Source organism: Brachypodium distachyon, chromosome 1, assembly GCF_000005505.3.
Source record: "Brachypodium distachyon strain Bd21 chromosome 1, Brachypodium_distachyon_v3.0, whole genome shotgun sequence".
In the NCBI taxonomy this organism is placed as follows: Eukaryota; Viridiplantae; Streptophyta; class Magnoliopsida; order Poales; family Poaceae; genus Brachypodium; species Brachypodium distachyon.
Window position 1 is genome coordinate 62,000,152 of NC_016131.3, and position 19,537 is coordinate 62,019,688.

General features: G+C 42.5%; 1 protein-coding gene and 2 long non-coding RNA genes across 8 annotated transcripts; 2 read left to right on the plus strand and 1 right to left on the minus strand.

Annotated features, from left to right (window-relative positions):
* The first annotated feature begins 312 nt into the window (after positions 1–312).
* LOC112269785 lies at positions 313–1,638 on the plus strand. Its single transcript, XR_002961830.1, has 2 exons — positions 313–1,018; positions 1,116–1,638. It is a non-coding gene; the product is annotated as an uncharacterized LOC112269785 (long non-coding RNA).
* A 1,614-nt stretch (positions 1,639–3,252) lies between these two features.
* On the minus strand, positions 3,253–6,244 carry LOC104581781. Of its 3 annotated transcripts, none has more exons than XR_002961832.1 (6): positions 6,211–6,244; positions 5,357–5,983; positions 4,970–5,031; positions 4,462–4,508; positions 4,109–4,282; positions 3,253–4,028 (listed from the first exon to the last, which is right to left on the minus strand). It is a non-coding gene; the product is annotated as an uncharacterized LOC104581781 (long non-coding RNA). The 3 variants fall into 3 exon arrangements; XR_729941.3 differs by lacking the exon at positions 6,211–6,244 and having other exon boundaries at positions 3,253–3,525; positions 3,947–4,028; positions 5,357–6,202; XR_002961831.1 differs by lacking the exon at positions 6,211–6,244 and having other exon boundaries at positions 3,253–3,525; positions 3,947–4,033; positions 5,357–6,202.
* A 1,895-nt stretch (positions 6,245–8,139) lies between these two features.
* Positions 8,140–18,528, plus strand: LOC100830897. 4 transcript variants are annotated; one of them, XM_014896782.2, is made up of 13 exons: positions 8,142–8,642; positions 9,590–9,662; positions 9,744–9,877; positions 9,973–10,338; positions 10,431–11,356; positions 11,641–12,059; positions 12,162–13,474; positions 13,568–13,728; positions 14,049–14,206; positions 14,863–15,023; positions 16,536–17,217; positions 17,306–17,355; positions 18,268–18,528. In XM_014896782.2, the coding sequence occupies exons 1-11, from the start codon at positions 8,490–8,492 to the stop codon at positions 16,734–16,736; spliced, it is 4,065 nt and encodes a 1,354-aa protein (XP_014752268.1). In that variant the 5' UTR covers positions 8,142–8,489; the 3' UTR covers positions 16,737–17,217; positions 17,306–17,355; positions 18,268–18,528. The 4 variants fall into 4 exon arrangements, with proteins under 4 accessions (XP_010228629.1, XP_014752268.1, XP_014752269.1 ...); XM_014896783.2 differs by lacking the exon at positions 18,268–18,528 and adding an exon at positions 17,445–17,859; XM_010230327.3 differs by lacking the exon at positions 18,268–18,528 and having other exon boundaries at positions 8,140–8,642; positions 14,890–15,023; positions 17,306–17,859.
* The last annotated feature ends 1,009 nt before the right edge of the window (positions 18,529–19,537 follow it).

Here is a 19,537-nt window from a genome sequence, read left to right on the forward strand (position 1 = left end):
TGGCATTAGAAAGGACATGTTCATAGTCAAAAACATTACTCAAAGATCTTGGACGACTAGTTTTGACATTTTTATAAGCACCAACTTAACTTTCTTACTTTCTTATGTCTCATGCAGGCTATGTTGCAGATAACCTCAACGTAACTTTCTTACGTTCCATGCAGAAAAACAGAATCGGACGTGCGGTCGCTGCTAGTTTTATACAGCAGGAATCCCCCATCGCAATTTGGTTAGGTCGCATGCACAAAACCTGGTGCGGGTGGGGTCGTGCGGTGCGGCCGGGCGCTCGGCAGGTCAGGCGCGAGCGGGGCATCGGGTGGGGTGCAGAATTTGCACCTGGGGTTAACGACTCTATATATATATATTGAAAAGTAGTGGCATGGATATCGACATTGTTGCTGCCGTGCGATGCACCTCGTGATTCCCACCGGCCTAGCATTTCTCGACTATTTATCATTTTCTAGAGAAGTTCACGGCAATCAATAAATGTGTAGCAGACCCTGTGCATTTGCCGTATCAGGCCTAGGCCGTCCACTAGGTGCTGCACACACCCGTGACTCTTCTCGCACCACACCATATCCTCTCCTTGCTCACGAGCAGGCTGGCCGTGTTGTCCGCACTGCCGGCCCCTTCCTCCACAAGATCAGCCCGCACCATGATCCAGCACCTCTTCCACCTCAACAGCCATCACCCGGACGACGAGCTGGAGCTCGACCAGAGCAGCTCGTGCTCAAGAACAGCAGCAGCCATGGCGCTCGGCGCTCCCCATCTTCCTCCAGGAGCACGAGGTTCTGGCCTAGGAGACCTCGGGCGCCTCCAGGTCTTCGCCGCGCGCCGGCGCCGCTGAGGAGACCTCCTCTGCCTTCGGCCCTTGATGGCAACATATCTGTTCGTCTGCCTTCGGGAGCTCTGGCATTGGCGCTCCGCCGACCTTCTATGGATTGTGCTGTTCTTCTTGCATTTGCCTCTTTTTTTTTTGACAATTAGGTCGATTTCGATGGTGTACATCCGCCACTTGGTTGGTTATTATGCAGTCCATCTGTTTGTTTACTTCAATTTTCTGCGGAGAAATGTTTCTGTCTTAACTCTTAACCATTTTTGTCTTAATGCTCTAGCACTGGACGCCTTGTTCTCGTGGAGGTAAAGAGTAATGGCAGCAACATGGACTGGGATGAAAGGTAAGAATGAAGAGGAAGCAAAAATGTCACCATGGCGATGGAGGCCGTGTTTGTTGCCGCCGCTGTTCGTGTGCTGCCGCTGCTGAAGCTGCATGTGGTCGAGCTCGACGCCAAAGAGCACGCCGGCGGAGCTGGGTGAATTTATTTGTCCAAAATACTTAGACTGGGATTTGTGTTTGTGCTTGATTCCTGGCCGCAACGAAGAAACGCTGCGAGTTGTTACTTGAAGGCACTTTGTTATATTATGAGATTGTCAGATATCAAAATGTGATAGCATCTCTTTGATTCACAGTTAAAAGGTAGATGCTTTAAAATGCCTATTGGACAATAGAAGTGGAAGCATTGACATGCCTATTGGGTAATAGCGTGGATGCTTGTCATGCCTATTAGGTAACAGAACACTGAAATAGTTGTGTGTATTGAGAGGCAGAAGTATGACATGCTTAAGCTTTTATTTTAACTCGTACCAAAGACTTCTATTCGAACCATGAATTAATCTAAATAATTTGATTGAGGTGCCGGGTACCGATCACATATTTTATCAGGGTACCGATTAGATGAAATCGGGGTACCGGAGATTTGTATCAAGATTTTACTCGTATCATGACATTAATTAATACAAACGTTTTAATTATGTCACGGTTCATTTAATTTACTCTTACCGAACAAATAATCCAAATGATTTTATTAGGCCACCGACTAAATAAATCGGAGCACCAGAAGCATGTTCATCAAAGGTACCGACTTGTTGGATCAGTAGTGCCGACATGTTTACTTGGTTTTAGAATCCCTAGGCATCAAAGAATTGTAGGTAGGTGCTAGTATTTTGACTCTAGGCACCGGAAGCATGTTTGTCAAAGGTACCGACTTATTGGTCCTACGTACCAAAGAAAGTAGGAGTATTTTGGAATGACCATCCATGAATTTAATGAAATGTCGTGGTTAAGAGAAGCACGCAGTTGCATGGAAATATCACTAAACAATAAGAATGCATTGAAATATCCAATGGTCAAACCCACATGCAAAGCATATAGATTTCTTTTGCTGCCAGGTGAACCACTTTTTCTTCAAAAAAAATGTACCACTGCACACTCACACAACATGCACATGGACTACCATTCTAGCCACCTTTTCTCTCTGCCCTTTCCGCTTCAGCCCATGCCTCATTCCTAAATGGGCCATCCATGTGCCATCAAATTCGAGGCCTAGGCCTAGTGGTCCATGGCCCAGACGAAACAAGCAATGTTTTTGAATTTTGTACGCTCCTCAAATACATCAACATGCTAGAAAGAGAAACATTTTGAACCTTGCCATAAAGTTGTCATATGCGTGTAAGAGGGTGAATAAACTAGCATTCCTCTTGGAATTATAGAAAGAACTAAAAGAAAAATAAAAGTTAGAATCCTAATGCACATGAACGGTACCGATGGTGGGCACCGGGGAGGATAGGCGTACCAAATCCATCTCCTGTATATATATAGGGTCGCGCTATTTGACTCCCTGGGAGCAGAATATTATTCTGCACCCCGCCCGACCACGCGCGCGCTTGACCCAACCTAGCGTCCGAACTTGCTTCCACCCCTCAGTTTCCTTGCATGTGACGTAACAAAGTTACATGGGGTTTCAGGCATCGAGCGCACGCCCGTGCGGTGAGCTCGTTTGCATGCAACATAAGTTTACGTCGCATGCAGCTTCTGACATTTGAAATTTTGATTTTTTTTTACATTTTCATGTGACGTAATTTATGTTACATGCACCTTCATAATTTATGTTGCATGCACCTTTAGAATACTATACTCACGGCTAACTACACGATTTCGTTTGTCCGACGTAAATTTATGTTAGATGCAGTTGCCGCACGACTAAGCCCCACGATCCGCCGTTGCTGCGCACGAAATCGAGCTGACCGGCGAACTGGGTAAATTATTGCCCGACGTAATTAACATTATACAACCAGATTATACACATTATGGCTAGATTGTTAAAATCACATCAAATATTTCTTATATCGTGGAAGTTTTTCCTACTGTATAAAAGAAAACGTGAATGAATTACAAAAGGTAAAATGTGGTGGGCTTTTGAGTACTTCACGAAGTTCAGAAAGCAAAACAAAACAAAGAGGTATATGCATCTTGAGACTAACTATGCAGAGTGCTCCTGAAGAAGATGCACACCACACTCGTGAACACACTGCCGGCAAGCTTGAAGTCTAACAATCCCTTTGGTGGCTGCTGGGGCGTGCCTTGGCGCGGCACATGGGTCGCTGCTGAAGCTGAACTGGGTTCTTGCAAAAATTTGCCTGGCTTTGAACCTTGTGTAAATCTTATGTAGTGCACACCTTGTGAGGCTAAAAGGAGAAATCAAGGTAAGTAAATTTAAACAATTTCGAAAGGTCAGTTCATCATGTACTACACGGACCATCATGTACTACAGGCAATAAAAAAATATTCCTGTACATTCAGTCAGTATGCATTCAGTAAACAAAACTTGCATGTACTAAAGACAAAACGAGGAATTCAATGTTTTACGGAAGCAAACTACTGAATGTTCACAATACGTGTAATTATACTAATGACTTCATATTTCACACTAGCTGTTTAAAGATACAAACTACTACATTGATTAATTAGCTGTTTAAGAAGTAAAGAGAACCACCAAACTAATTATCATTCGCACTGCATCAATCTATGCTGCCTATACTTCTGCAACTAAAGATGAAGAAAGTACGATTAGTGAATAAAAAGGTTAATATGCATGGAGAAATGTACCAGGGCTCGGATTTTTCAAAGATTCTTCTGGAACCAATGACCATACTTTCTCCAAGCTTTGCACTTTGTCTTCCAATAATTTCTGTTCTGTGTAAGGGGAAATAGTCACCAACAACTGAACATGTGTTCTAGATCCACAAAAGATACTACGAAATGTCATACCAACTCTCCCTTCTTCTCTTCCAAGTCTTTCAACTTAATAAAATGATTCAGCTTCTAGCAGAGCATTTCCAGTAGCTTCAGAAGTAGTTGCCGATGCTTTATGTTGAGTAGCCTGTTGCTCCTTGCTAACTCGTCAACCTTTGCCTTTAAATCCATCTCTCTAATTTCCATTTCCTGCAAACACCACGTTCTATTAAGGTTTTGTAAGAGTTCCTATTAGAAGGATTTTGGACGACCTTAAAAAAACAGAAGATCAAAAAACTTATGCTACAAAAGCAGAATGAGAAACTTGCTCTAAGTAGATGTAAAATAACAGAAAACAAAGAAAACAATACGGCATTATAAATATAGACCTGAGCACGAGCATTGTAGAAGGCATCAATGCCCTCATCACACAGATCTACATTGGAGAGATGGAGGGAGTCAGGGAGATTTGGAGGGAGAGACCTAGCGAGCAATATGCACAATTAAAGCATTTGTTGTTTCTACTTGTGAGATGACGATTAGATCATGGAGAAGCGAACTTCTTAGGGCGTCGTAGAACAACTTCGAAATCAGCAAATTTATACTAACAGTGAGTGCCATGGTCAGCAGAATAAGGGCTACACGAATCTACCACAAAGGAAGTTGGCTTTAGCAAAAAATTCTGCAGAAAAAAAGGTAAGGAACGATGGTTGTTGCCATCCTGTTCTCTATGACATCTTCCTCATATTTATCAGGAATCCAAACGAATTAGTGGATACTAAAGAAAGCTAGATCCTGCTCATACAACAACACCTTGGAATTAAGTGCATGCAAGAATTTATCCCTTTCAGACAGAATCATAAAACGAGTGGAAGATTAGTCTACGAATTTAGATACCTAGAAGATCTTTGACGAGCAACAACAAAAATCCGCTGAACTAGTGGATCCAATTTAAGAACCTGCAATGAAAGTACATGGTATTGTCAGAATAAAAACCTCTAGAAAAAACATCAGAGGGGTAAAAATTCAAGCTTATACGAGATTAAAGGCAGAAAGAAGAAGCATAACGAGTAAAGCAGGAGAAAATCTCATAGGCGTGTGAACGCCAGGCTCAACTGCCAACTATTTTTTTGACAACAAGCTCATTTGTCAACTATTTTGTTTTACAGCAAGCTCATTTGCCAGCTAGATAACAAGTTCAGGTGCAATAGCTTCGCAAGGCGTCAATAGCCTGAATTTGTTTTTTCCTAGCAGAAGCAGCAACAACAATGGATCCATTTGCACCTTGGTTATATCACCCCAGCCTCCTGATTTCCTAACGGCATGAAATGAAACTCCACTGCTCCCTTCTCCCACCGAAACTGCACCGAATCCTGACGAGAAAACAACTGCATATATCATCTTTCAAAATTGTAGATGTCTGGCACTTCTATTCTAGCCAAAACTGCACTGAATCCTGGTGATTTTGGGCAAAAAACTGTACTGCATTCAGATTTTACAAGCCCCTTTCAATGTAGAAACAGTCAAGAATGAACTGATAACATCAGAGGTGTAAAAATTAATAAACTGCAATGAAAGTATATGGTATGGTCAGAATTGAAATCTCTAGAAAACTTCTTTTGCTTGCACAAAGAAGATGATACTAATCTGATAAAGCTTAGTACTCTTCCTCATCTGGGAATTGCTTGCGCGAAGGTAAATCAAATCGAAAATGAAAAGTGTAAATAAAATCAACTTCATTTTAATTTTTGCAAGAACTAAAGGAAACTTGCTTGATAAACACATCTCTCACAAGCATTCTGCCGAACAGGTAACATACATGAATAGGTGTTTCTCATCTTAACAGTAGATGAGGGCGGGCGGGCGTGCATCTCGTCGAACACGCGGTGGAGTGAAGATGAGGACCTGCGGCTGTGCAAATTGTTGCAAAGTTAGCTAGCAGTGCAGTAAAATTCGTCTCAGAAAATTAATCATGGAGCTCTTGATCGGCGGCAGGGCCCCTCGACGGTCGAGCCGTGCGAAGCCGCTGCCGACCGGGGTGAAGTGGAGGGAGAGTCGGCTTCGCCGGAGGTGGTTGAGAGAATCAGAACCGAATGGATATCAGGGGAGGGAGAGAGAGAGAGAGGAAGCATCTTCACCCGTATGCTCTTGGCCTGAGGGAGGGAGGGAGAGAGAGGGGCGGCCACTGCCTCCGGTGGATATCAAGGGCTCGGGGCTGCTGGTCCGTGTGGACGGTCACGCCGTCGAAATCAGAACCGACCTCGAGGTAAGCTACTCCTCGCCCCTTCCGTCGCCGACGAACGCCGCAGCACAGCCGTCGCCGCCTCGCCTCGCCGCAATTCCAGCAGAAATCCGACAGAAGCCGCCGCCGCCGCCTACGCTCATCGTGGTCGCCACTCGCCAACGGGAACCCAAATCGACTGGAACCGCAAACGAGTGGAGAGATGGGCACGCGGGAGCAGCTCGGGAGAAACCGTCCCCCGTCTCCCGTCATAATTTATTTAAAAAAATTACGTCGCTGGGGCGCCTCGCTCGGTCGGGTGGCCAGGTTGGTCCGGTCGTCCGGCTAGTCAGAACGACAATAGTTATTCTGCACCCTGGGTATCTAATAGAGTTTATATATATATATTAAACTTCAAACTGTGTCGCTTATGTATATGTATTTACGCCTGCATATGATTCCAGATCACATGTTGAAGATAAAAGACACCAAGAGCCGGAGAGGAGAAAGAAGCTTAACCCAAATAAGGTATGCGCATGTTTTGCTTCAGTTTGTTTTACTTTAACAACATCATTAGCTAACTAGAATCAAGTAAATCATCTACTCTTTGTCTAGTATAGAAATTGATAGGAAAAATTGTGAGGGTAGCGGAGAGTGAGTTAATTGAAGTGTACACTCCGTTTTTATTTAGATGAAAAGAGTTACACTTGGTTAAACAACTTAAAAAGTAAGCTACATGTCAAAGGAGCCTTGTTCCTTAGTTTGATAAAGGTTGTGTAAAGAGTTGTGTTTTCAATCTTCAGGATCATCTTTTCGCAAGTGTGTTATGCTAGGATCAAGATACACTTATAGAATAGAACACCGAAGTATCAGTTCAGGTTTTGATTAAGAACATGTCAATGATTAAATTTAGAGAGAAGTTTATGTGCGGCTACCAAAAACTGCAGAGGAGGACGTGGTGTGGTGCGTTGGATCTGCTTGGTGCGGCGTAGGGCGCGAGGGTGGGCCAGAGCGGTGAGGGGAGCTCGCGCGCCGGAATTCGTGGCCTGGGGAGGAGAAGAACATAGGGGGAGAGAGCTTTGGGGAGAGAGGAAGAAGAGGAAAAGGGGCACGGGGAAGAGGAAGGAAAGAGGCAGGGTCTTTTTTGCAAAAAACGTTCCATCTTGGCACCTGACATGTGGGTCCAAATAGCCACGTAGGCACCAGGCACGCGCCCGAGCCACCTTAGGACCCGCACCGAACCACTTACGAAACAATTGGGATTCAAACGTGCAGTTTCAAAAAATTAGAACTAACTTGGGACTTTTACGAAAGAATTGGAACCTCTGATGCATTTTACTCTTTATATGTCTTGCTTGCTTTCTGATTTTTAGTTGAGCTTGTAGAGGTGAGCTATTTAATATGTCCATAGTTGATTCCAGAATAGTTGAGCTTGTAGAGATGGGCATATATTTTGTTGATATTGTTTGTGTATTGTAACTTACGTAATACTAATTGTACAGTACAGTCGAAAAGTCCTTTTTCCAACGAACAGCCAGGCTGTGATCCGAATATCTCCAGCAGCCGTGTTCTCTCACGTGGTTAGATCCCCCGGTAGCTAGGGTCCGGTGGTCAGATCCTCCCCAGCAGTTATTTTAAATATTTTAGAGATGCCACGGTGTCTTAGCACCTGAATAAGTGGTAGCACCAGATATTTTGAACGACGCAGAGAACGTGACGCCGCGTATGATTGGCGTGAGTCCACTCCAACCCCAGCCTAGCACGCTTCACTGCGCTTCCTGGACACGCAGCCTCCATTCCCTCGCTCACACAGCCCCCCACCCGCAGCACGCGCACCGCACCAAAAGCGCTGCAGCGGCAAGACGGCCAATGGCAGAGGAGCAGCTCCCACCCACATGTCCGACCCAAACCAGGTAACGGTACAGACAGCACAGCACCAACCAACCCGGAAGAAGAGAAGACAAGAGGCGTGGTAAAAGAAAACGCACGGTAGAAAAAAAAAACACTCGAGACGTCGACGGCGGGAAGGAGGAACCGAGCGTCCCCGCCACGCGAACCGAGCTCCGGGGCTCTAGTTGCGCCCAACTGCGTCTCCTCGGGCTGTCGTGCGTCGCCGGCGGGAGAGAGATCCCTGCCGTCCCCTGGGCCGCCTGGGGGCAGGGGGAGCCGTTGGGCAGTGGCCGCGCGGGGTTGAGGATGCTGTCGCTACGAGGGCGGCAGGGGGAGCGCGGTGGTGGCGCGGGGTTCCGGGGCATGGCGGACGACGTCGAGCTGGAGGAGGGGGAAGCCTGCTCCGACGACGACGGCGGACACGGCTTCGTCGACCCCGACGTCGCGCTGGCATACATCGTTAGTTTTCTTCATCCCCCGTCCAAAATCTCCCTTCTCCTGGCCTTGCGGTATGCGCGCGGCCGTGACGACGCGCCTGTGCTTTTGCCTGGCCTCGTGTCGGATTCGCTGCGGAAGTTGCTAATTTGTGTTTGTGTGTGTTGGCGGTTCCTAGATATTCAATCTATTAGTTTAGTACAGCACATCGAAGAAGACCCCCAACATTTTTCCATCTACGGAGTATTAGTTTAGTACAACGAAGAAGACTCCCCAAATTTTCCATCTATTAGTTTAGTACATGGACGACTCCCAACATTTAGGTGTGATTCGTCGGTTAACGCGCGGCTGCCAATTTGGTCGAGCGCTTTGGTGTCTTGCTGTGTGAGTTAGTACAGTTTTGCTGCATGGTTTAAAGGACCAACTAGTTAGGGAAACCACAGAAATGCTTTAGGGTTGATTCTTGGGATCCCATTATTCTTGCCAAAACCGGCAACTTTGGGCAAGGCTACAAGATCTTGTACTCGTATTTATGGTTCCAACAGTGCTCTTTTGTTGACACTGTAAATTATAAGGGCGTCCATTGTTCTCACTTGTGAGCATGAATGTGCTTGTTTGCTTGGAAATCAAACTCATACACATACAGTGATACCGACCTTCACTACAGACTTGGAAGGAAGTGCAAGGAACAAAATAAAGCATAGATTGTGGTACATTTTCATGTCCAAGTTCAGTGAAAGGCACACCACAAGATCCTTTCTCTAGTTATTTTTAGGATTAGACTTTTCAGGTGATTAATGTAATTATGATCTTCGCCGATCAATAATGCATCTGAGTGACATCCAGAAAGGTTACCTGTGAGTTTATAGTTATATGCTGTATATGGAGTATTTTGCATGTCTGTAGCTAGGCAAAGGTTCTTGGCTTTCGAGATCTTCATTCTTTGCCTAATGTACTAACTTTGGTTTCAGGATGAAAAGCTTCAAAATGTTCTAGGACATTTTCAGAAAGACTTCGAAGGAGGAGTTTCTGCAGACAACCTAGGTAAAGAGCTGGGCAGATGATGTAGGTTGCTATCTTTTGTTGTATTTCAGGGAATATTGAGCCTGGCACAATCTGTGACAGGACCGAAATTTGGTGGATATGGTTCATTTTTACCCACATACCAGCGTTCTCCTACCCCTTTGCCTCAAACTAGAAGCTCACCCAAGGTGGCAAACATTAGCACCTCAAGAAAACCCTACCAACAATCCACTGAGGTACTTTATCAATTTACATTGTGCTGTTAATCAGTACGTGCTCTGGTGAATATAGATTTGTGCAGTATTAATTGTGTGATTATTTACTCCCGCAGAGCATGCGTCAAAACCCTTCAACTGTAGCGGCGGAATACATTTCCCGAAATAATTGTGCCATGGGAACTTCATCTGGTGATTTATGTAAAAAGGAAAGACGTTCAAGCAGAAATCATGAGAAAGACTCTGTTTCCTGTTCTGGTTCTTTGGACAGTTCATCTAATGGTACTGATCACAAGGCACGCAAAGTTCGGATCAGAGTTGGTTCCAGTAATACTTTAGTGGGGGGAAATGCATCTATATACAGCGGTTTGGGCCTTGATATTTCGTCGTCCTCATCCATGGAGAATAGTCCTGATGGTCTTGAGGGGCTGTCACCTGAGTTTGGCAATATGCCATATGAATCTCCTCGTACTATCCTCCAGGTAAACTACTGTATAATCACATAATTAGCCTTATTCAACAGATTAAGTGTAGGAAAGTAACTGTTTACTTTTCTTTTTGCATGATCAATCAGATCATGACATGTTTTTCAGTTCCTGGAGGCTTCTTGCTGTCACCTTTGCATGGCAACGTTCTGCACTTAACGAATAAAGTTGCTCCATTATTGAAGAAATGGGAAAAACATTTAGATGTAGAGAATTTAACTATTAGATATGAAGGCCATTCGGAGCCTGCTCTTCATGTTGGACATTTCAGAAGCCATGTCTCTAAGAAAATGAAGTTGGACAGTAAGGGGCGGAAGACTATAGATACAAAGACCAGAAAAAATGTAGATGGCACCAACACAATCATGAACAAGGAGATTAACATAGAAGCGTCTGCCTGTCAAGAGATATCAGACACACCTAGTATACCCTGTATTTCTGGGGGAGATACTTACATAACTGAGGTCAAGAGAATGCAGAAGGAACGCAAAATCAATGCTACAGCACCATCTGGTTTCTTGGAGGATGACAAATATATCCATTCATCTGCAGCAGTTATAGATAGGAAAAATGACTCTCTATTAAAGTCTAATCATTTTGAAAATAAAGCGAAAGAAAAACCACATAAAGAGCTTGCTGAAAACCTACCTGTGGGATCTCAAGTGGACAAGGAAGGGGATATGTTGGAGAACAGAAATGCCCAGTGCGATTTGCAACAAAGAGAGATGATGATGAATGACAATAATGAGAAGGAATTTGAGATGTCTGGAACAGCAAGGAAAAAGATCCTAGCCAGTGCACAACATGGAAAATTTCCAGCTTCGGAAGAACAAGAGTTGCATATGCCTGCAACCAGCACGATAACAACTACAAATGCAGCCCCTCACCCTGCACCTGTTGTGATAAAGGAAAATTGGGTATGCTGTGACATGTGCCAGAAATGGCGCCTCCTACCATATGGGACAAACCCTTCTATGCTCCCACAGAAGTGGAAATGTATCATGCTTAACTGGCTGTAAGTTCAAGTTTGTGCATAAGCTAAGAAATGATTGCTTCTGTATGTCCTGCCATATCTGTTGACACCGCTATCCCTCTACTTAATACTTTATTAGCGTACTCAAATCAACTATTCCAGTTGGATCTGACATGGATAATTTCTCCATCCACTTTAACGCCATTTCTGCTGAAACGATTAACTTAGGACAACTTTAGTACTGAAAAGTGGTTATGCAGGAAGTTGTAGAACTGATTTCACGAGGATATTTCTCTTACTAAAGGTATAGTTCAAATTGTTTGCAGACCTGGGATGAATAGATGCGACATTGGAGAGGATGAAACAACAAATGCTCTGAACGCACTGTATGCCACTCAAGCTCCTGCAACTGGTGTTTCTTCTGGTGGTCCTCACACTGCAGCTGCAGGTACCGCAGTATCCAGCACCCACAGCATAAGTGGACAGCTTGAGCAGAGTAGGAAAAGGACTCTGAAAGATGGAAATGGTCTACATGAAAGTTCTTACCCCACACCATCTTCATTTCCTCTGATGAGAAACCAACAAGCCCCTACAGAAAATAAAAGAACTGTCGACGGAGAGCATTATCCTTTCGAGAGAGATTCCGTGAGCAAACATGGACTAGAGCAAGTGAGCAAATCAGCTAACTTTGTTGTGGAAAAGCAGAAGAATAAGCACAATAGCCACAGTAGCTACTCAGATGGAGGTTCTGTTCTCTTTCATATTTGTTAGTTATGATGCATTTTCATTATGCTGTCTTTAGTTACCTGCATTTCTTGCTGACAGATTGTTTCAAATTTATATACAGGAGATCTTATTGAAAAATCCAAGAAGCATTCAAAATTTTCAAACAAAAGAGGGACTGATCAAGATGAACACAAAACATCTAAGAAAACTAAAAAAGAGGATCTACATCATTTCGGGGGAGATTGGAATCATAAATGTGATTTAACTGCTGGAAAAGTTCCTGATGAAACCGAGACTCTCCCTGCAAAGGAAAAACCCATAAAGAGTTCATGTGAACAAGTTGACATTTCTTTACGCAAGGACAAAGTTTCTTCAAGATATGATTTATTGGAAAACCCCAAAAAGATTGATGATGGGGATGTAGCCTTTGGTAACAAGAAGAGAGAACATCATGAAGCCGTTGGAAGATTAGATTTGTCTACCAAGAACATAGCAAAAGAATGTGAAGAGATTCAGGAATATTCAGCGGATCATGCCAGCAAAGGAGCCAAGAATGAGCGATTGAAGGAAAGGAAGCTAAAGACAATGAAGTCCAAAGAACTGACGTCCAAGGTGGGTAGTAGACATGAAAATGTGCAGGATGCAGATACAGTGTTGTCTTCTGCTGAGGGGCGTCTAAACAATGAGCTAGTTGTCGACAACAAATTTGTTACTGGAAAAGAAGTCCCATCAGAACTATGGGAGAATGTACCTCCCAGTGAGGCTTTGGAGTCAGCCGAACCCCATAGAAGGGATGCTGCCTATCTCCAGACTTCTACAGTTGCTACTTCCAGCTCTTCAAAGATCTCGAGCTCTCGGAAAAACAAAAACTCTCAAGAACCAAAAGGCTCTCCAGTTGAATCAGTCTCTTCATCACCACTCAGAGGTCTTAATACCGAAAAGCTTTCTCATGGCAGACTCACTGGAAAAGATGGATCACTGAATGTTGATGCGAGTGCTGCGCATAACTCAGGCATCGAAGTTGGTGAGTTATGTAATGGTCGGCAAGCTCAGAACTTGGGTGAGAGTCAGGCTGCATATGAACCCATTTTACCTAGTTCTTTACAAGGGAATTCTGATAGCAACAAGGGAATACCTCACTTAGCACACGCTCAAGTCACTGATGTGCGGATTCCCATTGGTGGTCAAGGTGCACATTCACATCTGAAAGAAGGCAAATCAGGGGTCCTCTCCACTCCAGTAAAATCTGATGCTTCAAAAATGAAAGCACAATTAAGGAGGTCCAATGTTGAAACTGGATCTCAACATGGCACTAGGAAGCAAGCATTTCATAATACTTCAGACACCGCAAGTCTGATTAGGAAGGATAATAATATGGTTGCATTTGCTCTTAAGGAAGCTCGAGATTTAAAGCATATGGCTAATCATCTGAAGGTTGTTGATGCCCATTTTGTTAAACGTTATTTCAGCATGATTTACCCACATTATCAACTCTTATATAAGTTCTGACCATGATCCTCCGTGCAGAGTAAGGGACAAGCACTTGAAAGTACAGGCCTGTACTTTGAGGCGGCTTTGAAGTTTCTGCATGTTGCGTCTCTCTTGGAAACTCCTAGTTTGGACAGTTCAAGACCAGCTGATGCAGCTCAGTCAATGAAGATGTATTCCGAAACTGCAAAACTCTGCGAGTAAGCTAACTATACACTTGCCTACTTAATATCGCCATGTTTCCAGATGCACAAATTAAAAGCGAATTTGAATATAGTTTTCAAAAAGTTCATATATATATATATATATACACTGATAATACATCATTTCATGATTTTCATCTACCTGCAGCCACCTTGCAAGTAATTGTACCAGTGGTGCAAGTTATTCTGATTTAAAATTTCATATAGAATCAGCGATCGAGGTTTAAAAGTTATGGAAAGCATGTCGTTACTATGCGTACTGATAATGCTAATTGTATTATATGCTAAAATGGAATTTCTTTTATTTTATTACCCAGCTTTTGTGCTCATGCATATGAACGGTGCAAGGAAATGGCTGCTGCTGCTTTAGCGTATAAATGTGTAGAAGTGGCTTACCTTAAGTCGGCATATTACAAACACCCTAGTGCAAGCAAGGATCGACAGGAATTGCAGGCAGTTGTGCAGATAGCCCCAGGTACTTGTTTCCTGAACTATAAACATTGCCTCTTCTAGCTTTTAAACTATAGTTTCAAATGGTTAACTCATATGGGAACCTACTGGATTTTTGGAAGCCTTGAATCTATTATCTTTGTGCAGAATTGTGCCAATTTGATCAAAGAACATTAATGTTACCCATTCATCTTTTAGTCCGCTAAACATGGGTAGAATTATTATCCAAGTTCAGACAAAGTTCACTTATTGTAGCTATGCAGGTGATAAAATGTATTTAGCCAAATTAGAAAGGAGTGCAGCTGTGCATGTACCATGTATGACAACATATTTCAGCAATGGATTTACTGGTCTAGCGAATGCTAATAAATCTTCACATATTGATTGTATTGGATCTGACATCACTTCTGTTTTTTGCTAATGTGGTCATTCAACACTCATTCATTCTTGATTAAACCTTTCCCCTGATATGGCTCTCTACCCACTGTAACCTCAGTTATGGTGTGCATATTCAATATTATAATGTGGAAAGTGACTCACAACACAAACACAGTGGAAGGATACTTTTGGTTCTGTTCTGTTGCATTCTTGATCTTGTATCTTGCATTTTATGGTGCATACAGCTAGCAGTTAGAGAAACCATTGTGCATATATTAGCTTTTAATTGTCACTGTTATATAGGTGAATCACCATCATCATCTGCCTCAGATATTGATAATCTAAATAGCCATGGAGTGTCAAAGGCCCCTTCAACCAAGGGTGGAAATTCGCCTCAAGTGGCTTGCAGTCTTTTGCCACTAGCTGTCCGTAACCAAGCACACTTGTTGAGGCTACTTGCTTATGTAAGTACCTTGCTGCTTGTTTTTCCTTTCCCAATGGATTTTTACTGCAAACAAGCTATTTCTTAGCTTCTTCTTTGATGCACACATGATTCAGGAAATGAGGAATATGAAAAATATAGGATTGCAATGTCATGCCATCTTGAGTCGTGCAGGATTGAAATGATGTTTAATTGCACCATAGGAGCAATGTATCAATCTTTTCATGAGATTGGATTGTGTGGAAATTTTCCTATGAAATGTATTACAAATGAGTCCTTGGGAAAAAAATTCTATGTACTTCCTATGAAATGTATTACAAATAAATCCTTTCAGTCAAACTGGCCAGTGAGTTTCTACGTTGGTAGGTTTCAGTTCACAACACATTTGCCCCTTGATGAGAATTTATGGGTGTTTGGTGTTTCAAATTAGTGGCTGCCCCATTATTAGCAATTCTTTCTGCTGTATAACATGGGGCCTTATGTAGGATCGAGTGCAGTATAATACTATAATGTGCTTTATGGGTTCGTACATCATACATATTCATCAAATGGAAATGCATTAGAAGTTCAATAGCAAGTGAGCTTAGCTCACTTTGGATGGGAGAGATGGTGTACAATCCCACTACCTGGGTTCAAGTCCTTGTGGATGCGAATTTAGGTCCCTATCTATACTGTCAGGGTTTCTCGTACAGTTCTCTTCTGAAAATAAATAAATTAGATGTTCAACATTATACTCCCTCTGATCCATATTAATTGTCGAAATATTACATGTATCTAGACGCTTTTTAGGCATAGATACATCCATATTTGGGCAAATTTGAGACAATTAATATGGATCGGATGGAGTAGCATTTATTGATATGCTATCTCTGATATGATAAGTTATTTGGATGAGGTTCAATCAGTCAGTTCTCCAAGAATCCAAGGTCCTCTAATGATTTCGTCATGCTTAGCCAAGCATCACAAAGCAATCATATTGTTTGTTGTACGGAAAAAGTGGTTGACATAAATATAAGATATGACTGAAAACCAGTTGTAGCCCTGTTGTAGCCTAGCAGGGCTACAACACCATTTTGGGAGGGGGAAAATGCTCTGTGGCCAATTCCAGTTTTCTGTTTTTTCATGGCTCAACAACCAGCAAAATTTGGAACTAAATATCAACTTGGAAAGATTTCCTGATCAATTTGGTTCGAAACCGGACAAAAGTTAAGCTCAAAATTTACCAATTTCAGGGATTCGAGAGCCCCTGGGGGTGCGAATATTCCTAAACACTGATTTCTGTTTGCTGCTTGCTCATTTTGGAGTCCAAACTTTGCTAATCCAATATGCTTCAAGTTTATGTACGAAACATGTTTTTTTAGAGAATTTACAAACATGTAGCCTGAAGTTATTAGTAAGTTGCATATTTTCGTAACTATCCCCAGCAACTGGATATGCTTATATGGTTAATTGCATATGATAAAATAACAAAGTTAGCATACCACTTCAGTTAACATTTGGAGTCTAATTTTTTGTTTGGTTATTGTCTTCTTAGACAAATGATGTCACTTGTGCATTTGATGCAACTCGGAAATCACAGATTGCAATTGCTGCTTGTGCTGGCAATCAGGAAGGGGGAAAAGGTCTGGGTGATGGTCTTGGTTCAGTAAGAACAGTTTTGGATTTAAACTTTAACAATGTCGAGGAACTGCTAAGACTTGTCCGTCTCTCCATGGAGTCAATCGGCAGCTCCTGATCAGAATTCCACAAAATGCCATTCTGCGTAGCTACTGTTGGATGCACGTTGTAATTTGTACTCATCAGGATGCTGGCTGTGGTTATGTGAGTAATTTGTGCAAACAGATGGATCTACTCACTACTCAGACTGTGAGTTTAGTAGACATTTGCTTGCGGGATTTTGTAGCTTTTGGAGGCATTCAGTGTTCTTATACAGTTCGGAGCATCAACTTTGGATTGTTGTTACTCAATTAGTGCTTTAGCGGAAGGCAGCTGTAGTAAAATGAGTGTTGTATGAGCTATCTGTGAGGGGTTGGACTCGGGTGATCATTCTGCTGTACATTGCACTTATAGGCAAAGGTGTAATGCTGTTGGGAAGAGACCAATCTTTCATATTCCTATATTCTGTAATTATGTGAATCATTGGCCAAGGCTTATGCTGCCCGATCAGCTAGTATGATAGCAGAGTTGATGCACTCTTCAGAACAATTTTCGGAAGGGTAACGTTTCATTTGACTTCTAAAACTCGAGAGATAATCGGTTGTTCATTTTCCTCTTTCCCTGATATCTTTATTTAATCTTGAACAGGAGGAAAGTGTTGGAGATTATCTGTGCTAACCAAGATTGGTTTCAGGCAGGTACCTTACACCACTATTTATTACACCACTATCTGCATCTACTTCACTTCAACTCAATGTCCTAAATTGAACTGTGTGCATGCATGGAGGGCATTGCTCTGGCACTCCAATGGTCGCAGCTTCCAGTTCTTGTCGAAACTGATTGCCAGGCAGTTGTGGCTGCTGGCACGGGCAAAGGGAAAGACTGGTCTAGATTTGCCTGTCTAATCGATGAAATTAGGTTCTTGGTGTCGCAAGGGTGGCCGTTTTCGTTTGTGAAAGGGGATAGAAGTCAGAAGCGTGCTAGTCATGCGCTTGCGAATATCGCTCGTATGGAGATGCACACGGTCGTGTGGCAGGGTTCCGGTCCATCGCCTATGATGGACGTGGTTCTCCAAGATTGTACTTCTTAATTCTTAATATATCCCTTTTCACCCGCAAAATAAAAACTCAATGTCCTAAATACCCTGAACCCCCCTGCTTGGACATTTTGTCTAAGTGAAAGGAGAACAATCTTTGCTACTGCGTCCTGTGGTCCTGCCTAATTTTTCCGCAACTTTGTGCATCATATCTTATTATCTTCAGCCTGAATTAAGAAAAATACATTTACGTGGATAGTTCGTGCTCACTAATCATTGCTACATTGCACATAGTACAGAACATGAAATCTATGAGAATGAAGTCATTGACCTTGATTGTGATTGCTGTTAACTCTGAAGTCTGAACCTCCACGAAGTGTGATCCAACCCCACACTGGATTTATGAACCCTGCTTGTCGTTTCTGTTAAGTCTGAACCTTGATTTGCTTATTGGTGCTAACAATATTGAACTCACACCAGATGCGGTACTACTTAAACACAAAAAGAAAAGAAAATAATTTTGCGCTTTTAATAGATGCTCTCTCCTGATTCAGAGTTCTTTTTTTACATTCAGGTTTCAGAGAAGGAATGGTGTGGAAGTGAAACTGCCAGCCATGAGTTTTCCCTGAACCCTGTAGAATCTTGTGATATATCGTAAGTAGATTAACCTGTTTGTTCGTTCCAGAACCAGAACCAGGTTTTGGCACAAAACAACATGCGTAGAATTTTACCAGCGGTCCAGCGCCCCTGCTAATTGTAGTTCATGGTGTGTGAAAACGTTCTGTCTGAGTACATAGAGTTGAGTAAAAAAGAAGGTGAGCGGTTGATTTCGGCACATTCTCTGGCTGCCTTATATCTTTGGCTCGTAACTTCAGGCTCCGGAGCCGTCGCAATCATCTCTGAACACCTCCGCGCAAATGGATGATGATGTAGGTTTCGCTTTGGTCAGAGGATAGTGTTTCGCCGGGAGAAACCATTTACAATGGAAATGGTTTAAACTTTACTAAATGGCCCTTTCTTAGCCTCAATTACACTTTCAGCTTGTTTGAGCCTAAAATCCTGGAATTCATTTTGAATTTTAGAAACCAACTTGTTTGCTGGTGATTGGGTACATAAAATCATTATGAAATTTTATGAAATCACACTATAAATAACCTCAATTACTCAAACAGCTCATTTGACATTTTGTTTGAATTTCAGGTTCAAAAATATATAGATTTGTAGAGCGAGAGACATTCCAAATAAATGATGGCTTCAAAGAAGAATCAGGGTCAATGATTGTGTGACTTCATGGAATTTGAGATTGAGTTCATGTGGCCAATTTCATGCCAACCAAACAAGTTGGTTTCTGAAATTCAAAATGAATTTTAGAATTCTAGGCCCAAATTATGGATGTCAAACGAGTTGTAAGAGACATCATTTTTCTAGAATTGTCTCACTCTACAAATTCATGTATTGGATAAACATGATAATTTTAACAGAGTTCAAATTCAACCAAATGAAATCCCATTAAAAATTTGGTTTGGTTTCATTTTGGATTGAAATGAGGGATAAGGGATACCAAACAAGTTGTTTTAGTTTTTCTTATGAGTAAATTTCACAGAATCACTCGATAAGGCATCACTTTTGCTAATTTGTCCGCAGAACCACAGATCTTGTGTCTGGGTGTGTTTGGTTGGTGAGCGGAGGATGGTGAGTTGGTCCCAACCAGATTTTAGAAGCGGGATCAACCAATTTCATGTTTGGTTAAAAGGGACAGGCCGAACCGGTTTTCATGTTTGGTTAGGGTTGTCTTCCTTGGAAAAAAAAGGTCGTCAACTTCCCCTCGCAAATCCTCCCCTTCC

Excerpts from the sequence above, each read along its gene's own strand:
- LOC100830897 (XM_014896782.2), top strand. The coding sequence starts at position 8,490 with ATGCTGTCGCTACGAGGGCGGCAGGGGGAGCGCGGTGGTGGCGCGGGG. Across the intron at positions 8,643-9,589 it reads ACGTCGCGCTGGCATACATC|GATGAAAAGCTTCAAAATGT; the intron begins GTTAGTTTTCTT and ends CTTTGGTTTCAG. Across the intron at positions 9,663-9,743 it reads AGTTTCTGCAGACAACCTAG|GACCGAAATTTGGTGGATAT; the intron begins GTAAAGAGCTGG and ends AATCTGTGACAG.